Source organism: Trachypithecus francoisi, unplaced genomic scaffold, assembly GCF_009764315.1.
Source record: "Trachypithecus francoisi isolate TF-2019V2 unplaced genomic scaffold, Tfra_2.0 Lachesis_group20, whole genome shotgun sequence".
NCBI lineage: Eukaryota > Metazoa > Chordata > Mammalia > Primates > Cercopithecidae > Trachypithecus > Trachypithecus francoisi.
Window position 1 is genome coordinate 45560429 of NW_022681466.1, and position 21660 is coordinate 45582088.

The window sequence follows — 21660 nt, forward strand, 5'->3', positions numbered from 1 at the left end:
TGGAGCTTGCTGCTTCCCGAGGCTCAGTGACATCTATCTCTGAGGGTCCCTCCTGAGTCAGTGTGGAGTAGGTTGTTGTTTGCCTGAAATTCTAATTTAACAAGGCATCTTGTAAATTTTATTCACGAAATCTGTCAGCTCTGGGGGTAGGAAGGTGGGAGAAGCAAAAGAATGGCCCCAAGCTCAGGCTAGTATGGAATGAGTCTCAGAACAAGAGACAGAAGCAGCCTTGTTGTCTGGAGTAAATACCAAGGTTCATGGTCTCACGTTTAAGGACACAGACACACACGCACACAGAGTGAGTTTGGAGGAGGAGTTTAATAGGCAAAAGGAAAGAACAGGCTGTCATAGAAAGAGGTCCCGAGCAGGTTGCCAGGTGGTAGTGGAAATGTCAGGGTTTTCTAAATGGGCTAGTGAGGAGGTGTTTGTGAGGAGGGGATGTCTTATCCTCCTAGGGCCCGATGGATCAGTTGGGACCAGGTGTGCTATCTGTATAGAGCAGAGTTTTTAATAGGCTCTCACTCCATTCCCGACCACATAGGCCAACTTTTAGTCTGTGTCTCTTTGTCTTGCTTATCTGGGAGGAAGAGTTTCTGTGTCTGTTCCCATACATCTTGCAGCTGTAGGCATACCCCTCGATTCTGCTTTTGGCTTCCCTATCTTAGCGCACCTAAAGAGAAAGGAATGTGGTTAGTAAGGCCCACTATTTTACTGGTGCCCATTGTATAAGTGTGAAGTTTGGTGATTACCCAGGAGACTTCCCCGATCCTTCTGTGCCTGAGCTGTCTTATCTGTTTTACTGTTTGCTCTTTCAGGCTGCTTGTTGTTAGAAGAAAAGTTATTTCCTTGAGCTGCGTGAGGTTAGAAAGGGAGCTATCTTTGAGCTGCTTTTTATTAAAAGGAAAGTTTTCTGCTGGGGATTCACTTTACCATGTCTACCTAAGTAATTTCTTTCTGCCTCCTACAACAAGACCAGAGAAGAAACAAGCCCACCAGGATAGCCATTTTGTCCAAGCAGAAGCCGCCTGACACTGGAAGGCGGCGGATGGAAGAACTCAGGCTTCTGCCCCCTCACCAACATAAACCTAGTTTAAGGGGAAAAACACAGCAAACCAGTGATAGAAATAGTCCCAGGTTTTCAAATTTATTGGAAGTATTGCTTCTTTGATACTTTGATACTTTGATACCTAGAGATGAGGTCTTGCTATTTCCCAGGTTGGTCTCAAACTCCTGGCCTAAGCAATCCTCTCACCTCAGCCCCCCGAAGTGCTTGGATTACAGGCTTGAGCCACCATGCCTGGCCAGTCTTTCAGTTTCCATGGCATTGGCCATTTTGAAGAATACGGGCCAGTTATCCTACAGATTTTCAGCGAGTTTGGCTGCGATATTTCCTCAGGATCAGACACAGGCTATGCATCCCTGGATGGAATACTGCATAAGTGATGTGTCCTCCTTGGGAGTCACACCTGGAGGCACACAATGTCCCTCTGTCCCTCACTGGAGATGTTCATTTTGATTGCAAGTTCAAAATACTGTCTGGTTATCCTCTACTGTATCTGTTTTGTTTTTTCTTTCTGTGCAACTAATAAGCAATCTGTGGGGAGACCCTATAAGATCATGGATAATATATTCAGTTATTCAGCAGTCTTCCCACAACCGCAGATTTAGCATGCAATGATGATTCTTTCTCAAACCAATCTATGATGGTTGCAAAATGGTGATTATTTTTCAACTCCATGACTTCCTCCACATTTATCGGTTGGCTTTTTATTGTCAGGAAGAGGGTCTCCGCTTCAGCTCCACACTATGTATCTTTTTGTCAATTTATTATTATTATGGCTCATGGATTCCTATTGCATTTAATGTATAATCTGTTACTGTCATTTATTTTGATGGTCTAATTGTCCCAGATTACCTTGGAAACCATTATGCAATGATTTCTTAGATATGACACCAAAAGCACATGCAACGAAAGGAAAAATAGATACATTGCACATCTTCAAAATTAAAAACTTTGGGGCTTCAAAGAATACCACCAAGAAAGCGAAAGGCAATCCCCAGAATGGGAAAAAATATCTGCCATATATCTGATGTTGGTCTAGTATCCAGAATATATAAAGAACTCTTCCCACTCAGTAATAAAAAGACAACTCAATTTGAAACTGGGCAGAGGTTCTGAACAGACATTTTCCCAAAGATATACAATGGCTGATAAGCACATAAAAAGATGATCAGCTGGGCGCGGTGGCTCACGCCTGTAATCCCAGCACTTTGGGAGGCTGAGACGGGCAGATCACAAGGTCAGGAGATCGAGACCATCCTGGCTAACACGGTGAAACCCCGTCTCTACTAAAAATACAAAAAAATTAGCAGGGCATGGTGGCGGGCGCCTGTAGTCCCAGCTACTCGGGAGGCTGAGGCAGGAGAATGGCCTGAACCCGGGAGGCGGAACTTGCAGTGAGCCGAGATCGCGCCACCACACTCCAGCCTGGGTGACTGAGCAAGACTCCATCAAAAAAAAAAAAAAAAAAAAAAAAAAAAGATGATCAACATCCGTAGCGATCTGCGAAACGGAAATTAAAACAACAGGCTGATACTAGTTCATATCCATGAGGAAACCTTTTGTAGACAGATAATAGGTGTTGGTGAGGATGTAGAGAAATTGGAACCTTCATACACTGCTGATGGGAATGCAAAATGGTGCAGCCACTTTGGAAATCTGGTAGATCTGATAAGCTTAAGCCTAGGGTTACCCCATGACCCAGCAACTCTACTCCAAAGAAATAAAAACATATATCCACACAAAAACTAGTATGTGAATGTTCGTAGCAGCATTATTCATGATGGCCAAAAACAGAAACAACCCAAATGTCCATCAACTAATGAATGGCTAGACAAAGTAGGGTCTATTCATACAATGGAATATTATTATTCAACCATAGAAAGGAATGAAGTATCATTATGTGCTCCAACCTGAATGAACCTTGAAAACATTATGCTAAGTGAAAGAAGCCAGATACAAAATGCCATATTTTACGTAACTCCATGTATATGAAATGTCCAGAAGAGGCAAATCCATAGAGACAGAGAGTAGATTAGTGGTTGCCAGGGGTTGGGAGGAGGGGGATGGGCAGTGACTGCTAAATGGGTACAGGGTTTTGTTTTGGATTGATGAAAATATTCTAAAATCAAAGTGAAATAGTAGTTGTACAACTCTGCAAATATACTGAAAACCACTGAATTGTACACTTTAACTGAATTAATTGTATGATACGTGAATTATATCTCAATAATGCTGTTACCAAAAAATATCGTTCCAGATCTGGCCAGTCGGTGGCTCTTTGAGCTAATTCTTGTGTCAATTTGACATACCCCAATCCATATTTTTAGCACTTTTTAAATTTCTGGTACAGCAAGATACTCCAGACATCTCATAACCCTTTCCTGCTCCAGCCTGGGAATCAGCCATATTTCCTGGAGTCCCAGTTCCCTTTTGTGTGGAATGTGAACCAAGATCTGGGCATTATTTCATTTAATCATCAAAACAACCCTTTTAGGTAGGTATTAGCATATCTTCATTTTACAAATGAGGCCCAGAAAGGTTGAGTATGTTGCCCAAAATCACATAACAGCCCAAGATTTGAAAGCAGGCAGTGTGAATCTAGGGCCCTTGCTGTTCCCACCCCCCTCCACACACACACATACAATGTGAAAGTGAAGGTTATGTCTATAGCCAGCCCACCAAGAATTGTACCAGGCAGGGTATGGCCCCTGGGAAAAATCATGTGTCATGCGTCTTAGGGAGTGGGGTTGTGGGGAGATGAGCACCCAGTATCCTGGCCCTCCTAAAAGCACATGCTCAGATACACACACACATATGCGGTGAAGACAGTCTTCAGTAATCTCCTTTGCCAACCTCACTCACCATCCCAATACCCAAATACTACCCATAGCTGGTGCCCATATAAGAGGACCTATTGATGAAATGAAATTGGCCAGGTGTGGTGGCTCACACCTGTAATCCCAGCACTTTGGGAGGCTGAGATGGGAGGATCACTTGAGGCCAGGAGTTCAAGACCAGCCTGGTCAACATAGTGAGACCCCCCCATCTCTAAAAAATAAAAAACTAAAAAACAAACAACAAAGAAAGATGGGCTTGGTTTTTTAATGTTGAAGCTCAGAAGTTGGTATATGGAGGTTCATGATATTTTCTCTCTCCTTTTGTAACTGTTTAATTTTCCATGATAAAAAAAAAATCTATAAAATAGTAAATGAGAGAAAAGAGATAGGAAACAGCCAGGTTGGAGCAGTGAGTGAGTAAGGAAATCTGGCTGCCCTCTCCAGATTCCCCAGGCTCTCAGAGAAGATCAGCAGAAAGTCTGCAAGACCCGAAGAATCGTCAGCCCTCAGCTGCACCTCCTCCCCTCCAAGGATGACAAAGGTGCTACTCATCTACTTGGTCAGCAGCTTTCTTGCCCTAAATCAGGCCAGCCTCATCAGTCGCTGTGACTTGGCCCAGGTGCTGCAGCTGGAGGACTTGGATGGGTTTGAGGGTTACTCCCTGAGTGACTGTGAGTGCCATCGGCCCCTCCCCTGTCATTTCTCCTTCTCTCCTAGTCATGTCCTACATGGCCAGCTTCTTTCTCGCCTGTTCATCTTTCAAAGCCAAGTTCAAAATGCAGCCCCCTTCAAAAAGCCTTTTCCAACATGCCATATTCATCCAAGTTATTATCCGAACACTTATTACGTACGAAGAACTGTTTTAGACGCTGGGAATGTAGAGATAAACAAATTCCCTTCCCTTATAGTGTTCACATCCTAGGGGAAGAGAGCACAACAAACACACTCATAAAGTACTGCCTGGTGGTGATCAGTGCTATCAAGAAGAATAAAGCAGGGGGAGCGATGGTGACACTGTTTAGATGGGGAAGTCAGGGAAGGCCTCTCTGAGGAGGTGACACTGAGCAGCACCGAATTAAATGAAGGACCTGGTCACCCAAATGTCTGGGGAAAGAACACTCCAGGCAGAGGGGACAGCTAGTACAAAGGCTTTATCCTCCTGCATGGAAGGGATATCTCCCTTTTGCCTAGGATTTGTGTGCACCTGTCTTGCAACACTTGTCCTTTTATCTTGCTTTGTGGGTTTTTTAGGTACTTTTTTTTTTTTTTGAGGCAGAGTCTCGCTCTGTCGCCCAGGCTGGAGTGCAGTGGCGCGATCTCGGCTCACTGCAAGCTCCGCCTCCCGGGTTCACGCCATTCTCCTGCCTCAGCCTCCTGAGTAGCTGGGACTACAGGCGCCCGCCACCGCGCCCGGCTAATTTTTTTTGTATTTTTAGTAGAGACGGGGTTTCACCATGGTCTCGATCTCCTGACCTTGTGATCCGCCCGCCTCGGCCTCCCAAAGTGCTGGGATTACAGGCGTGAGCCACCGCGCCCGGCCTTTTTTTTTTTTTTGAGATGGACTCTCACTCTGTCGCCCAGGCTGGAGTGCAGGGGCACAATCTCGGCTTACTGCAAGCTCTGCCTTCTGGGTTCACACCGTTCTCCTGCCTTAGCCTCCCTAGCAGCTGGGACTACAGGCGCCCACCACCATACTCAGCTAATTTTTTGTATTTTTAGTAGAGACGGGGTGCCACCATGTTAGCCAGGACGGTCTCGATCTCCTGACTTCATGATCCACCCACCTCAGCCTCAAAAAGTGCTGGGATTACAGGCGTGAGCCACTGTGCCCAGCCTTAGGTACATATTTTTACGCTTTTAATATAGGCCTCTTGAAGGCAGTATCTGTGTTTGACCCAACTGAAATGTCCCTCACTGGGCTTTGCACAGTTCCTAGCACACAGTAGGTGCTCAGTAAGTGCAAGACACATGAATAGATGGACAGATGAATGGTTGTACTTATCAGTGGGTGGATGGACCAAAGGATGAGAGGGCAAGTCAATGGAGGTTTCCAGCCCTCTAGTCCTATCTCGCCTCCCAGGCCTTATTCCTTTTGCCTCCCTTTCTCCTCCATCTCCCTTCTCACTCAGCTTGGTCCCCTCTAAATCCTGACCTTCTCCCTACTCTAAGGGTTGTGCCTGGCTTTTGTGGAAAGCAAGTTCAACATATCAAAGATAAATGAAAACGCAGATGGAAGCTTTGACTATGGCCTCTTCCAGATCAATGGCCACTACTGGTGCAACGATTATAAGAGTCACTCAGAAAACCTTTGCCACATTGACTGTCAAGGTCTGGCCAGGGCCCCAGGGTGGGAGAGATGAGAGTGGAAACCAGGCTCTGCTCACAGACTTCTCTTTTCACCCACAGCATGGGAATGGTCCCAGAGATATGGTTCAAAAAATCAGGGAATCCCTTTACTGAGCAGAGGGCTGGAGTAGTGTCCCTAATGCCCATCCAGTTAGGAGAATCTATAGAGTCCCTGAGTAGGATGCAGGAAGGCTCTGTATACAGCTGGTAGTAGTAGAACAGTTGCAGCAGCCAATGTTTATTGAGAGAATATTATACACTAAGCACTTTACATACTTAGCTTATTTCATCCAATTTTCATGCAGTAGAAACCATTTATGATCTCCACTTTACAAAACAGCAAAGTGAGGCTCAAAAAGAGAAGCAGCATTGAATGCCAAACCAGTGGCCTCACAGGCTCTTAACCATTCCGGAGTACCATCTTCAGCTAACGATCTGACCAAAGGCCAAGTGCAAACTCCCTAGCTCAGAGCTGATCCAGGAGGCTTGACAGGGCCCATGACTCTGTCCCTCACCGCTGCCTTCGCACGCTGACTGATGTCCCTGGGCTCCTCACCTGAAGACCCCCGCTCACTAGGCGGGACATACCTCTGTGGTGTTTTGGCATTATCCTCTCCCTAGAAACCTCCCACAAACTTTGAGTGAACCACCATCTACTCTGGTTAGGAAGAATAGTAGTGAACAGGCCCAAATCTCAGGCCTCTTGCCCCTTCTGCCCACACCCCCTTTCACCTCCAACCTCTAGCAGCCATTGTAGGGATGTCTAAATGGGCTCTTGGGAGACAACCTTTGCCTCAACCGGAAACCTCGAGGGGGCACAAGCCTGTCCAGGGAGGGCTGGTGTCTGCCTCCATCTTTGGGACTGTCTTCTGTGCCCTCACAGGTTTTCTCTTCCTTCCTTTCAGATCTGCTCAATCCCAACCTTCTCGCAGGCATCCACTGTGCAAAAAGGATTGTGTCCGGAGCACGGGGGATGAACAACTGGTGAGGAGGACACCGTGGGACTCAGCGGGCAGAGCCCCACGAAGGAGGGCGTGACAGAGAAAAGGGCGATAGACAAGGACTCACCGGCAGGCCCTTGCAGTGTCTAGAAAGATGTGGGATAGCGATGGGCTTGGAACTCTGAGTCAGAAGACCTGGGATCTGGTTCTTCCATGATATTGTATTAAACAAAACTCTTCTGGTTGCGGTAACAGAAAATAACTTGAGCTAGCTGGGGAAAATTTATTCTGAGAGGACCAGATGTCTCACTGAGCCCACTCAAGGGCTGCAGCGGGGCCCCAGAAAGACCATGGAACCAGGGCTGGAAATTGTCAGCAAGCTTTCCATGGCAGGTTTCAGCTTCTCTTGGTGCATTTGCTTCACAACTCTCTCTGCAGACTTTCCCTGCTCCACAGTCTAAAGGACAAAGGGTGCTGCAAAGTTAATGGGCTAAAGTCCTAAGCAACCATAGGGACTGGCTAGGCTCAGCCCCAGTCCAATTTCCTGGGATAGAGAATCTGATTGGTTCCACTTGCACCACGTGTGCCCCCTTGGTCCAATCAACTGTAGGGATGGGAGGAGTTAAGCAATACAATTACGGCAGCTGCAGGGGCCTTGTGGCCATAATTGACCTTTTTTTTTTTTTTTTTAATTTAAAAATGCTGACCGGGCGTGGTGGCTCACGCCTGTAATCGCAACACTTTGGGAATCTGAGGCGGGTGGATTACTTGAGGTCAGGAGTTTGAGACCAGCCTGGCCAACGTGGTGAAACCCCGTCTCTATTAAAAATACAAAAAATTAGCTGGTCATGGTGGCGTGTACCTGTAGTCCCAGCTACTCGGGAGGCTGAGGCAGAAGAATCGCTTGAACCTGAGAGGTTGAGGCTGCAGTGAGCCAAGATCACACCACTGCACTCCAGCCTGGGCGGCAGAGTGAGATTCTTGTTTAAAAAAAAAAAAAAAATGTGGTGGCCAGGCGCGGTGGCTCACTCCTGTAATCCTAGCACTTTGGGAGGCTGAGGTGGGTGGATCACAAAGTTAAGAGTTCGAGACCAGCCTGGCCAATATGGTGAAACCTTGTCTCTACTAAAAAATACAAAAATTAGCCGGGCGTGGTGGTGGGCGCCTGTCCCAGGCTGCTTTTTATGTTATGTGGGGATGAGGCACTCACCCTGTGGGCCAGGATCTCTCTGGGGACCCTTTCCTTGCTTTGTGTCCAAGCTCCTTAAGGCAAGCTACTTGGGAGGCTGAGGTAGGAGAATCGCTTGAACCCAGGAGCCAGAGGTTGCAGTGAGCCGAGATCGCGCCACTGCACTCCAGCCTGGGCGACAGAGCAAGAATCTGTCTCAAAAAAAAAAAAGAAAAGAAAAACGACAACAACAACAAAAAAAATGTGGCGCTCATCAGCTAGGCAGACACCCACAAAGCTGTGAGCTCACCAACGGTGGACATTCAGATAGTCACCTTTTCTGAGCTTCAAACTAGATATGTAAGTAACACAAATGGCCGCCTCTGTAGGCGACTGTGGAAGGAGTCAAATCCCTTGCATACTCAAAACACCACAGAAAAGAATTGATAGCGATGATTATGCCAATCTTTTTGGAGGGAGAAGCAATGGTTGCACCTGGGACTTTTTTTTTTTTTTTTGTAATAAGTAACTCTCAGCCCTGTAAAACAGTACTCACCCCTTCAGGGAGAGATGAGGATTTTAAAATGTGGAAATGTTGATCCAGGGAAGCAGGCAAATACCAGAGGTGAGAGTTTTACAGGATTCGTCAGAGGGGACAGTGGAGGACAGACCAGAAGGATAGCAATGAAGGGGATTCTGGGCATTGCTCCACATGCGAGACTTACCAAGAACTCGGTCATGTGTGTGGAGGAGTTACTGAGCGTGAGGCAAGAACCATGTCTTTTTTCTCCACAGGGTAGAATGGAGGTTGCACTGTTCAGGCCGGCCACTCTCCTACTGGCTGACAGGATGCCGACTGGGATGAAACAGGGTGCGGGTGCACCATGGAGTCATTCCAAGACTCCTGTCCTTAGTCAGGAATTCTTCATTTTTTCTTCCTATGCCTCAACTTCATGTTATTTTCTTCCCTTCCCATTTACAACTAAAACTGACCAGAGCCCCAAGAATAAATGATTTTCTTGGCTTCCTCCTTACTCCCATCTGGACCCAGTCCCCTGGTTCCTCTCTGTCATTTGTAAACTGAGGACCACAGTAAAGAAGTCTCTATATTTATTGAAGCACTCACTCTGCAAAGAATGCGTCCATTTATTCATTATTCTACGTCTATTTGAGTACCTGAGACAGTGGGAGTGTACTAGGTACTAGAAGGAAGACAAAACACAACTGTTGCTCTTTAGGTGTTCATAATCTAGGTGGAGAAGCAGAAATATCCACAAACATTACAATAGATAATTAAATGTATAATAAAATTCATAATTATTGCTTTGAAACAGTATCAGCATCCAAGTAATTCCTCCAAAGAACAATTTTTGAAGTAAAAGAGAAAGCTCAGAAGTAGGCAATGGGTGGGGCTAAGGGTATGGTATTGATGTGGAGAAAGTAGTGATGGGATGGAGAAATAGTGGCAGACGCCAACAATTTTGGGGTGCTTTGGGAGAATAGGCTAGGATCTAGACGATTAAAAAAGTCTTCTCTGGACAGGATCTGGTTTGTCTGGAGGGTGCTGATGTGGAGTAGAACATGCTTAAAGAAAAAGCAAAGTCAGAAAAGGAACAGTTGAAGGAATGTCCTACACATAGCCACCATTAGTAGTGTCTGACCAAACTGGGGTTTTATCTTGGACCACTTATTTCTCTACCACTGAGCCTTAACTGTTTCTACTATAAAAGGAGAGATTTGACTATTCAGTGGTTCCCAGACTTTTGTATTTCACAGGTGATAAAATGTAAAAAATAATTAAACCTGAGATTTCTAATTTTTTTTTTTTTTTGAGACAGAGTCTCACTGCATAGCCCAAGCTGGAATGCAATGGCAGGATCTTGGCTCACTGCAGCCTCCAACTTCCGGGCTCGAGCAATTCTCCTGCCTCAGCCTCCCAAGTAGCTGGGACTACAAGTGTGTGCTACCACACCCAGCCAATTTTTTTTTTTTTCTTTTTTTGAGACGGAGTCTCACTCTGTCACCCAGGCTGGAGTGCAGTGGTATGATCTCCACTCACTGTAACCTCCGCCTCCTGGGTTCAAGCAATTATCCTGCCTCAACCTCCCCAGTAGCTGGGATTACAGGCACCCACCACCATACCCGGCTAATTTTTGTACTTTTAGTAGAGACAGGGTTTCACCATGTTGGCCAGGCTGGTCTTGAACTCTTGACCTCAGGTGATCCACCCACCTCAGCCTCCCAAAGTGCTGGAATTACAGGCATGAGCCACCGTGCCCAGCTATTTTGTATTTTTAGGAGAGACAGGGTTTCACCATGTTGGCCAAGCTGGTCTTGAACTCCTGACCTCAAGTGATCCACCTGCCTCGGCCTCCCAAAGTGCTGGGATTATGGATGTGAGCCACCAGGCCTGGCTGAGATTTCTAATTTTTAATTTTAATGTCCAAATAAGAGCATTAAAGCACCTATCCTCTATTAGCATCTTTTCATAAAACAATTTTTAGTATCAACATTATAGGGAGGTCATACTTGTAAAAGAATGGAGTGGAATCTTATTTTATGAAATTATAAAAAACCTGATTATATTTTCCATATTGTCCTCATTTTGTAGAGTAGGGGTGAAAACTTTATCACAGCATGGGTCTGAGGATCATTATTCAGAAACCACAAGAGACTTGTCCTGCAGGGTCTCTTCTGGCTCTGACATTCTAGAATTAAAATAAACAGTAGTAGGAACTGCTTGCTTTCCTCCTTGTGTTACTGAAACAGATTTTATAAAAATTATGATAAATCTGACCTAACTGATTCCATTTTGCTTCTAACTCCAAGCTGCCCTTGCTCATTCCTGGGCACAGGCCACACTAACTATGGGATGAATTTTTACTGTTTAACTTTGAAACCAAGATAATAGTCCTTTCCTGAAACAAACCACCTCCCGCTTGGGAATCAGATCTCCTTTGTAAAACAAACAAATTAGCCACAAGATTAGAAATTATGTAGCCAGAGGCCACAAGATTCCTAACCTCCCCAGTTGCTCCTATTCAAAACATTGTTGTAGTCTCAGCAATGCACCAAGATCTAACAGTCTCTAGTTGTCTGAGATAACTCCCGGAGTTCTTTGTCCTACCTCCAAGATGATTAAGGAGCAGGGACACAAAGGTGGGGTTACAACGAAAGTTTAATAAGCGAAAGAAGAAAGCTCTCTGCTAGCAGAGAGTGGGGGCCAGAATGGGTGCCCCCTATGAGGCTGGGGTATTTATGGATTGGAAAGGGGAAGCAATGTGCTTCCTCTGCTGGCTGTCTTGGAGAACTCAGCTTGGCCAGGAGCCTTGGCCCAGGACCAGTTAGGAGGTGAAATGATGATTCTTAGATGCTTCTTAGCTTGGCCCGAGACCTATCAGGGGCTGAAGTGATGATTCATAGAGGCGGGACTGACAGTCCAAAAAGGAAAGCAGAGTGCCCACTGGAACCCACCGGAGCCCACTATGCCCATGCCCACAAAAGGAGAAGCAGCTTCATCCTGGGAGCCCGCTGACTATACAAAGGAAAAGGCATTTCTGTGCCAGGCCTCGTTCCTTTATCTGAGTGAGCTGAAGGTTTATGCAAGCTTTTATCCAAATGGGCCAGAGGTTTTTCCATCTGTGCAGCCGTGGGCATGTCTCCAGGCACAATGACCTATGCTAGTTCCCTTATCGGTGCTGGTAGCCTGAATTTTTTCCCAGGCTGCTTTTTATGTTATGTGGGGATTAGGCACTGACCCTGTGGGCCGGGATCTCTCCAGGGACCTTCCCTTGCTTTGTGTCCACTCTCTTTAAGGCAAGCTAACTAACTCCTTTCAACATTACTATAGTCAAACATAAAATTGGCGTTCTAGGTATTTTTCAGACCCTTTATTCTGACGGACCAGCTGGCACCACTCAGATGGGCAAACCTGCTCATCTGGGCTTGTGGCCCCCAACCAGGAATTCACTCACCACAAGAACACAAGCTCTGACTCTCTCTGATTTCATCCTTGACCCAACCAGTCAGCATTTCCCATTCCCTGGCCCCGACTGCCAAATTATCCTTTAAAAAACACCAGCTTCGGCCAGGCACGGTGGCTCACACCTGTAATCCCAACACTTTGGGAGCCCGAGGCGGGCAGATCATGAGGTCATGAGACTGAGACCATCCTGGCTAACACAGTGAAACGGGTCTCTACTAAAAACACACAAAAAAATTAGCCAGGCATGGCGGTGGGCGCCTGTAGTCCCAGCTACTCAGGAGGCTGAGGCAGGAGAATGGCGTGAACCCAGGATGTGGAGCTTGCAGTGAGCCGAGATCACGCCACAGCACTCCAGCCTGGGGGATGAAGTGAGACTCCGTCTCAAAAAACAAACAAACAAACAAACAAAACCACCAGCTTCAGGCCCGCGGTGTTCACGCCTGTAATCCCGGCACTTTGGTAGGCCAAGGCTTATGGATCACGAAGTCAGGATATCGAGACCATCCTGGCCAACATGGTGAAACCCCGGCTCTACTAAAGTACAAAACATTAGCTTTGTGTGGTGGTGCAAGCCTGTAGACCCAGCTACTTGGGAGGCTGAGGCAGGGGAATCGCTTGAACCCTGGAGGCAGAGGTTGCAGTGATCCGGGATTGTGCCACTGCACTCCAGCCTGGGCAACAGAGCCAGATGCCGTCTCAAAAAAATAAAATAAAATAAAAAATAATAAAAAACCCCAGCTTCCAAATTTTCAGGGAGGCTGAGTTGAGTAATAATAAAACTCTGGTCTTCTATTTAGCTGGTTCTGTGCTTATGAAACTCTTTCTCTATTTCAGTAACACTGTCTCAGTAAATCATCCTTTCTGGGCAGTGGGTACAATGAACCCACCAGTTGATTACGCTCCTCCACCATGTAGCTGATTATGACACCTACCTTCTCAGACACCGTCGGCTCCAATGTTGGTGCCCTATTTGGACCTATTCTTTGACTTTTTCTTTTTTTTCAAAATTAATGTCTTCCTTCTCACTCATATCTCCAACCTCTCACATCGTCTGACCTCCACAAGTACAGATACACGATTCACCAGAATGACGTAGGACAACCAGGGAATTCTTTTTAAGGATTTCATGCCGGGCGCGGTGGCTCAAGCCTGTAATCCCAGCACTTTGGGAGGCCGAGACGGGCGGATCACGAGGTCAGGAGATCGAGACCATCCTGGCTAACACGATGAAACCCCGTCTCTACTAAAAATACAAAAAACTAGCCGGGCGAGGTGGCGGGCGCCTGTAGTCCCAGCTACTCGGGAGGCTGAGGCAGGAGAATGGCGGGAACCCGGCAGGCGGAGCTTGCAATGAGCTGAGATCCGGCCACTGCACTCCAGCCCGGGCGACAGAGCAAGACTCCGTCTCAAAAAAAAAAACAAAAACAAAAACGGATTTCATGCCAGACTGTTAATGGCTTAGTGAGTTATACTTTTATTTGCAATTTCAAACTCTTAAAAAAACCTCTTGTCAAAAGATTGCATCTTTCATGGTTATTTCCCACAAGCTCAGTAGGTAGTGCTAATACTTAGTACCCGAATCTCCTTCAAGAGTGAAGACGAAGCTGGCTGCTGTAAACATGTCCCTACCCTTCCATCCTGTCAGCCCATTTTGGGACTTTACCCTAAACATGCTTTGAACAGAAGCTCTGAACTCAGGGATCTTGGGGCTGTGGCTGGAGGAGGGTAACAGACTCAGAGGCCGGCCCTAGGTAGGAGGGGCGAGGGAGCGATCCGAGCGCCGGCCCCGCCCCTCGCATGCGCCTCTTTTAAAAAAAAAAAAAAAAAAAAAAAAAAGCGCAGGCGCAGTGCTGGGGCGACGGTTAGCCGCGCAGGTGCGGTGGAGGGAGGATGGCGGAGTTGGTTCCTTTTGCGGTTCCCATCGAGAGTGACAAAACCTTGCTAGTGTGGGAACTGAGCTCCGGACCCACGGCCGAGGCTTTGCATGTGAGCCGGGGCCAGAAAGGAGGGAGGGATGGAGAAAGCCGCCCCACCCGCTGACTGGGAGTTCCGGAGCCCTGCCTCAGACCCTTACCTGCCTCAGCCTCTGCTGAAGGACTCTTAATTCTAAAAGGGATCCCAACTGACAACTAACGACCCCCAAAAGATTTTTAGAGTCTCAGAGAGGTATCTCTCCACCGACAGCACGTTTTACCTTCCAGTGCTACTTAAAGTTTAGGATTTTAAGTCCTTAGAGACCTACAAAGAGACTTAGACTCCCATAAAAAAAAAAAAAGTTTAGGATTTTAAGAGGAAAACCTGTTGATTAAGTGGAAAGTGTTTTGAATAGCATCCTTCGCGAAGAGGGGTTTGGGGAATATGAGGGCATGTGCGGTTTTGTTTTCTGGGCGTGAGATTTCATGTACTTACTTGGGGTGGGACCACCCCCGCAGCATTCTCTGTTCACAGCATTTTCCCAGTTTGGCCTTCTATATTCAGTCCGGGTCTTCCCAAATGCTGCAGTGGCCCATCCTGGTTTCTATGCCGTCATTAAGTTTTATTCAGCAAGGGCTGCCCGCAGAGCCCAAAAGGCATGCGACCGGAAGCAGCTTTTTCAGAAATCTCCAGTCAAGGTGGGTCCAAATATGGAATTCCTAGCTCCGCTGGAATGAAGTGCTGAATTCAGTAATAGGTTAGCATTTGTCTAGCACTCTGGTTTACAGAATATTTTCAGATGCATTGCCACACTAATCTTCCAGTTCTCTGGGGTTTTTAGATGAAGAAACTCAAACTCAAGATGGTTGAGTGACTTGTTTAAGGTTCTTGAAAAGAATTATGGAAACTTGAGGTTGAACTAAAACCTGCTGAGCTAAACCTCTTGTCATTTTATGCTGTCCCTTTTTAAGAAATCTCAGCTTGGGCAGCAAAGTGAGACCCTGTCTCTATAAAAAAAAAAGTAAAGATAAGGCTGGGCACCGTGGCTCATGCCTATAATCCCAGCACTTTGGAAGATCGAGGCAGGCAGATCACTTGAAGCCAGCAGTTTGAGATCAGCCTGGGCAACATAGCAAAACTCTATCTATACTAAAAATACAAAAACTAGCCGGGCATGGTGGCATGCGCCTGTAGTTCCAGCTGCTCGGGAGGTTGAAGCATGAGAATCGCTTGAACCCAGGAGGCTGAAGCATGAGAATCACTTGAACCCAGGAGGTGGAGGCTGCAGTGAGCTGAGATTGTGCTACTGCACTCTAGCATGGGTGACAGAGTGAGACTCCATCTCAAAAAAAGAAAAGAAAGAAAGAAAAATAAAAAACTAAATATCAGCCAGGTGTGGTGGCATGCACCTGTAGTCCCAGCTACTTGGGAGACTGAGGTGGGAGGATCGCTTGAGCCTAGAGGTTTGAGGGTGCAATGAGTAATAATAATTGCATCACTGCACTCCTGCCTGGGCCACAGAGTGAAACCCTATCTCTAAAAAATGAGTGAATGAATGAAATCTTCACCAGAAGACTTCTGCTTATATTCACTTTTTAATTTTTTTAGAGACAGAGTATCCCTGTATTGCCCAGGCTGGTCTCTAAATCCTGGCCTCAAGCAGTCCTCCTGCCTCAGCCTCTTAAGTAGCTAGGTACAAGCCACCATGCCCAGCTATATTTATTTTTTATTTTTGTTTTTTAAGATGAAGTCTTATTTTGTCACCTAGGCTGGAGAGCAGTGGCATGATCTTGGCTCACTGCAACCTCTGCCTTGCGGGTTCAAGCGATTCTCCTGCCTCAACCTCCTGAGTAGCTGGGACTACAGGCACCTGCCACCACACCTGGCTAATTTTTGTATTTTAGTAGAGATGGGGTTTCGCCATGTTGGTGAGTCTGGTCTTGAATTCCTGACCTGAAGTGATTCGCCCACCTCAGCCTCCCAAAATGCTGAGACTACAGGTGTGAGCCACCATGCCCAGCCATATATTATATATTTACTTTTTTTTTTTTTTAAAGACGGAATTCCACTCTTGTTGCCCAGGCTGGAGTGCCGTGGTGTGATCTCAGCTCACCACAACCTCCACCTCCCGGGTTCAAGCGATTCTCCTGCCTCAGCCTCCCAAGTAGCAGGGATTACAGGCATGCACCACCATGCCTGGCTGATTTTGTATTTTTGGTAGAGACGGGGTTTCTCCATGTTGGTCAGGCTGGTCTCGAACTCCTGAACTTAGGTGATCCACCCACCTTGGTCTCCCAAAGTGCTGGGATTACAAGCGTAAGCCACCGCGCCCGGCCTATATATTTACTTTTAAGTGAATTTAAAATGTGTGGGTGTGACCAAGTCTTCTGCCAGCTGTTACATAAAGGAGACTGTATCATCATCATCATCATCATCATGCTCACCATGGCTCACAAACTGCCTATTTAGAACTCCCTTCAGTTCTGAGAGCATGGGAACATTCTTTAAGCGGCATTGTAGAAACCCTATTCCATATTAACATGCCAACCAATTTTACTTTCCCAGAGCCACAGAGTGATATCTCATTGTATGCCTCAATTCAGTCACCTTTCCCTTTTCAAGGACCATTTCAATTCCTAATTGGCTACTTGATCTGTTTCCTACTAATCTTGCTGCCTATTCTTGTCTATATTCCATTCCTCGTTGAATTAACCTTGATCAAATCTGAGAACTCTGCTTAGTAATGATTCCAGGTATACTACTCCCACTTCAGTAGCCTGTTCAATGCCCTCTTAGCCTGTTCAACACCCTCTTCAATCCTGGTTCTACTTCCTGTGACTGAAATGATTACCTGTGAGATCTTATTATTATTATTATTTATTATTATTTTTTTTTGAGACAGAGTCTTGCTCTGTCGCCCAGGCTGGAGTGCAGTGGCATAATCTCGGCTCACTGCAAGCTCCACCTCCTGGGTTCATGCCATTCTCCTGCCTCAGCCTCCCGAGTAGCTGGGACTATAGGCACTCGCCACTACACCCAGCTAATTTTTTTGTATTCTTTAGTAGAGACAGGGTTTCACTGTATTAGCCAGGATGGTCTCGATCTCCTGACCTCGAGATCCACCCACCTCGGCCTCCCAAAGTGCTGGGATTACAGGTGTCAGCTACTGCGCCCGGCGAAGATATTATTTAACTTTTGAACTATGGTCTGTTTCTAACCTGTGACCATTTCACATAGCCACTCAAATATTATAAAGGTGCAACTAAGATTATGAAACATTTACTTGGTATCATTTTGCAATTAATGAGTTTTTAGTGCTCTTTGGACATTGAGACCATTTCATAAGCTTTAGGTTTTGAGAATTTCACAGCATAAAGCCCATCACTGAGACAGTAATGAAGGAAATGTTCTACAACTCAATAGATAGGTGAGAGGAGAGGGCGTTCATACTAGATTTATTTGTTTATTAAACCCAAAGCCTTGGGTTACTACTCACCCCCTACTGTTATCTAGTTTAAGTGTTCTTTTTTACTTTAGCACATACATTTAGTTTCTGTTTTTTTGCCTTTTTAAATACAGTAAAGAGAATAATGTTTTAAAATAAAATCAAGGAAAGGCCTAAGGCACCTGAGAGGGTTTTGTTTTTGCTTTTTGGGTTTTTGTTTTTGTTTTGAGATGGAGTCTTGCTCTGTCACCCAGGCTGGCGCGCAATGGCATGATCTCAGCTCACTACAGCCTCTGCCTCCCAGGTTTAAGTGATTCTCCTGCCTCAGCCTCCAGAGTAGCTGGGATTACAGGTGTGCACCACCACACCCAGCTAATTTTTGTATTTCTGGTAGAGATAAGAGTTCTCCATGTTGGCCAGGCTGGTCTTGAACTCCTGACCTCAAGTGATCTGCCCGCCTCAGCCTCCCAAAGTGCCAGGATTACAGGCGTGAGCCACTGTGCCCGGCCAAGAGGGTTTTTTGTGTTTTTTTGTTTTTGTTTTTATTTTTTTGTGAAATGAAGGAAAATGGTTGCCGCCAAGAACTGTGGCAAGGTTATCCAAGCTGACAACTGTCTATGCCACCCAGGGGCTCAGAGTTTTTCTGAAGCTTCCTTGTTGTCCAGAAAGGCTCCACTGTGACTCGTGATACAGGCCGGTCTCGCCAGTAGCACTCAACGTTTAAAAATTGGTCTTCATTTCTCTTTCCCAACAGGCATTTCTCCTTCTTTTCGGTTGGAGAAAGTAATTTCAATTTTTACTTGCTCATTGTTTTATTCATTCAATCGACAGATCATCTGTCCTCTATTATATGCCAAGAACTGTGCTTGGTTCTGGAAGTGAAAAAAGCTATGATTTCATCTGGGACTTACGGAGCTTGTAAACCAGTGATAGAGGAAGGTGCATAAACAAATCAATAAAGAATTAACTTCAGCCAGGCGTCGTGGCTCAGGCCTGTAATCCCAGCACTTTGGGAGGCCAAGGCCGGCGGATCACAAGGTCAGGAGATCGTGACCATCCTGGCTAACATGGTGAAACCCCGTCTCTACTAAAAAAATACAAAAAATTAGCCAGGCATGGTGGTGGGCACCCATAGTCCCAGCTACTCAGGAGGCTGAGGCAGGAGAATGGCATGAACCCGGGAGGCGGAGCTCGCAGTGAGCTGAGATCGCGCCACTGCGATCTCATCCAGCATGGGTGACAGAGCAAGACTCCATCTCAAAAAAAAAAAAGAAGGCCGGGCGCGGTGGCTCAAGCCTGTAATCCCAGCACTTTGGGAGGCCGAGACGGGCGGATCACGAGGTCAGGAGATTGAGACCATCCTGGCTAACACTGTGAAACCCCGTCTCTACTAAAAAATACAAAAAACTAGCCGGGCGAGGTGGCCGGCGCCTGTAGTCCCAGCTACTCGGGAGGCTGAGGCAGGAGAATGGCGGGAACCCGGGAGGCGGAGCTTGCAGTGAGCTGAGATCTGGCCACTGCACTCCAGCCTGGGCGACAGAGCAAGACTCCGTCTCAAAAAAAAAAAAAAAAAAAGAATTAAATTACTGTTAATTCTTATTAATTTCTAATACAAATAAATTTGACTTTATTTGTATCATTTGAATTTCATGAATATAATATACTTAAAAATGAAATAGACATACAGGAAAGAACTTGTGATGTAAGAAATCCACAAAAATGGGTAAAATATTTTAAGAATTAACAGTAGATATTTGCATTCTCAAAGAAACTTATAAATGCACATAAACCTCTAGTTGCTTCAGTTGCTTGTAAAATTTGTAGAAGTATGTGTATTTCCTCTTTTTTTTTTTTTTAGAGATGGAGTCTCACTCTGTCGCCTAGGGTGGAGTGCAGTGGCACTATCTCGGCTCACTGCAAGCTCTGCCTCCCAGGTTTGAGCGATTCTCCTGCCTCAGCCTCCGGAGTAGCTGGGACTACAGGCACATGTTACCATGCCTGGCTAATATTTAGTATTTTTAGTAGAGACAGGGTTTCACCATGTTAGCCAGGATGGGCTCGATATCCTTACCTTGTGATCCACCCGCCTCAGCCTCCCAAAGTGCTGGGATTACAAACAGGAGCCACCGCACCCGATTGTATGTCATCTTTTAACAGGGGTTAGTAACTTGGGGAGGGGGATGGGTGGTGGGTTCATCTTGTCTATATTCAGGTCATATTCTCAAGCAGGAGCTACTGAATGGGAAGACTGAAACAATTTTTCTTTGCATACTTGGTATTGACAAATCTCAGAAGTATCCAAAATAAAATCTCTAGCAGGTTGTGATATTTATGAGTCTATCTCTTATGACTTTAGGTTCGTCTTGGCACCAGACATAAGGCAGTTCAACATCAAGCCCTTGCCCTGAACAGTTCCCGATGCCAAGAACTGGCGAATTACTACTTTGGTTTCAATGGGTGGTCCAAAAGGATCATCAAGGTAAACCTTGTAGATTTTTTTTCACTAACCACACTCTCCTTTCAACATTGAAATCCTAGATATTAGACAGAAGTATTGAACTGGATTGTAGGGAGGAGATGTGAGAGGCCTCTACCATTGAGGATAAGTGAACATGTCTGAATTGGCCTGCTACCTAGAATTAATAATCTCAGTCACTAGGATGGTGGTATCCATAATTTTCTCCACTGTTTTTGTGGCATATAATAAAAAATGGTTGTCTCTATCTAGCAACTCATTTGCAAATCTAACTTGATTTTGAAGCCATAGGACACCTCAACTGTTAGCTTGAATGACTGGAGTTTAGTTGTTTTTTTGGTTGTTGTTTTTGTTTGTTTGTTTGCTTTTTGTTTTTTTGTTTTGTTTTGTTTTTTTGAGACAGAGTCTCACTCTGTCGCCAGGCTGGAGTGCAGTGGTGCTATCTCGGCTCACTGCAAAATCTACCTCCTGGGTACAAGAGATTCTCCTGCCTCAGCCTCCCGAGTAGCTGGGACCACAGGTGCCCGCCACCATGCCCAGCTAATTTTTGTATTTTCAGTAGAGACGGGGTTTCACCATGTTGGCCAGGATGCTTTCAATCTCTTGACCTCGTGATCCGCCCACCTCGGCTTCCCAAAGTACTGGGATTACAGGCATGAACCACCACGCCTGGCCAAGTTTTTACTTTTAATAACAAAACATTTTGAAGCCTACATTAAGATCCTAGGAAGGACCTTACATTAAATATCCTTACAGCTTCAGGAGCTTTCTGACCTTGAAGAAAGAGAAAATGAAGATAGCATGGTGCCACTTCCAAAGCAAAGCCTGAAGTTCTTCTGTGCTTTAGAGGTGATGTTGCCAGCCTATGATTGCAGTAGTCCTGGCATTGGCTTGGTGGAGGAGCCTGTGGATAAGGTGGAGGAAGGTCTGTTTTCATTGGGAGTGGAGGAGGGTAGGGATTTGGCGTGGAAAGGATCTTTCTTTTTTTCTTACTTTTTGAAAGTCATCTTTTTGGATACATATCAAGCCCTTCCCTCTCTGAGCTACTCAAGTCCTGGGCAGAGTTTTTCTGTCTTACAGTATAGGGTTTTACTTTAGGTAATACCTGATTGAACCTTTAAATTTAAAATCGTACAGCTGACTTCCTACCAAGAAAGTTAGGAGGAAGAAGGAAGTAATGTTTTTACAGTTTTTGGTTAAGAACTTGCTTCAAGCTAAAATAGTTCTTCAAATATGTGTCTCTTGTAGCCCTCGGTTATCCCAGCAAAACCATCTAAAGTTTTTGTTTTTTTTTTAATCTACTTATTACTTTTTTAGAGACAGGGTCTTGCTCTGTTGCCCAGGCTAGAGTACAGTAGCGTGATCATAGCTCACTGTAACCTCCAACTTCTGGGCTCAAGGGATCCTCCTGCCTCAGCCTCCTGAGTAGCCAGGACTATAGGCATGCACCACCACACCTGGCTAATTATTATTTTTAGAGATGGG

General features: G+C 45.8%; 2 protein-coding genes and 1 long non-coding RNA gene across 9 annotated transcripts in view; 2 read left to right on the top strand and 1 right to left on the bottom strand.

Annotated features, from left to right (window-relative positions):
• CDC27 (cell division cycle 27) overlaps window positions 1-9489 on the top strand; it is a 506999-nt gene extending 497510 nt beyond the window's left edge. For 2 of the 3 annotated variants that reach the window (XM_033184109.1, XM_033184111.1), the window contains 5 exons: window positions 3454-3557; window positions 4345-4571; window positions 6070-6228; window positions 7152-7230; window positions 9151-9489. In XM_033184109.1, coding sequence (XP_033040000.1) covers window positions 3454-3557; window positions 4345-4571; window positions 6070-6228; window positions 7152-7230; window positions 9151-9220 — 639 coding nt within the window. In that variant the 3' untranslated portion in view covers window positions 9221-9489. The remainder of the gene's footprint in view (window positions 1-3453; window positions 3558-4344; window positions 4572-6069; window positions 6229-7151; window positions 7231-9150) is intronic. The other variant, XM_033184110.1, reaches the window with a different exon arrangement.
• Window positions 1-14865, bottom strand: LOC117067482. 2 transcript variants are annotated; one of them, XR_004430752.1, is made up of 3 exons: window positions 14750-14865; window positions 7315-7644; window positions 1-670 (listed from the first exon to the last, which is right to left on the bottom strand). It is a non-coding gene; the product is annotated as an uncharacterized LOC117067482 (long non-coding RNA). The 2 variants fall into 2 exon arrangements; XR_004430753.1 differs by lacking the exon at window positions 14750-14865 and adding an exon at window positions 8398-8854.
• RDM1 (RAD52 motif containing 1) overlaps window positions 13872-21660 on the top strand; it is a 17501-nt gene continuing 9712 nt past the window's right edge. Inside the window, exons 1-4 of one of the 4 annotated variants that reach the window (XM_033184118.1) lie at window positions 14162-14326; window positions 14773-14952; window positions 20056-20178; window positions 20932-21100. In XM_033184118.1, coding sequence (XP_033040009.1) covers window positions 14231-14326; window positions 14773-14952; window positions 20056-20178; window positions 20932-21100 — 568 coding nt within the window. In that variant the 5' untranslated portion in view covers window positions 14162-14230. Of the gene's footprint in view, window positions 14327-14772; window positions 14953-20055; window positions 20179-20931; window positions 21101-21660 lie in introns of all 4 variants that reach the window. The other 3 variants (XM_033184120.1, XR_004430747.1, XM_033184119.1) reach the window with 3 other exon arrangements.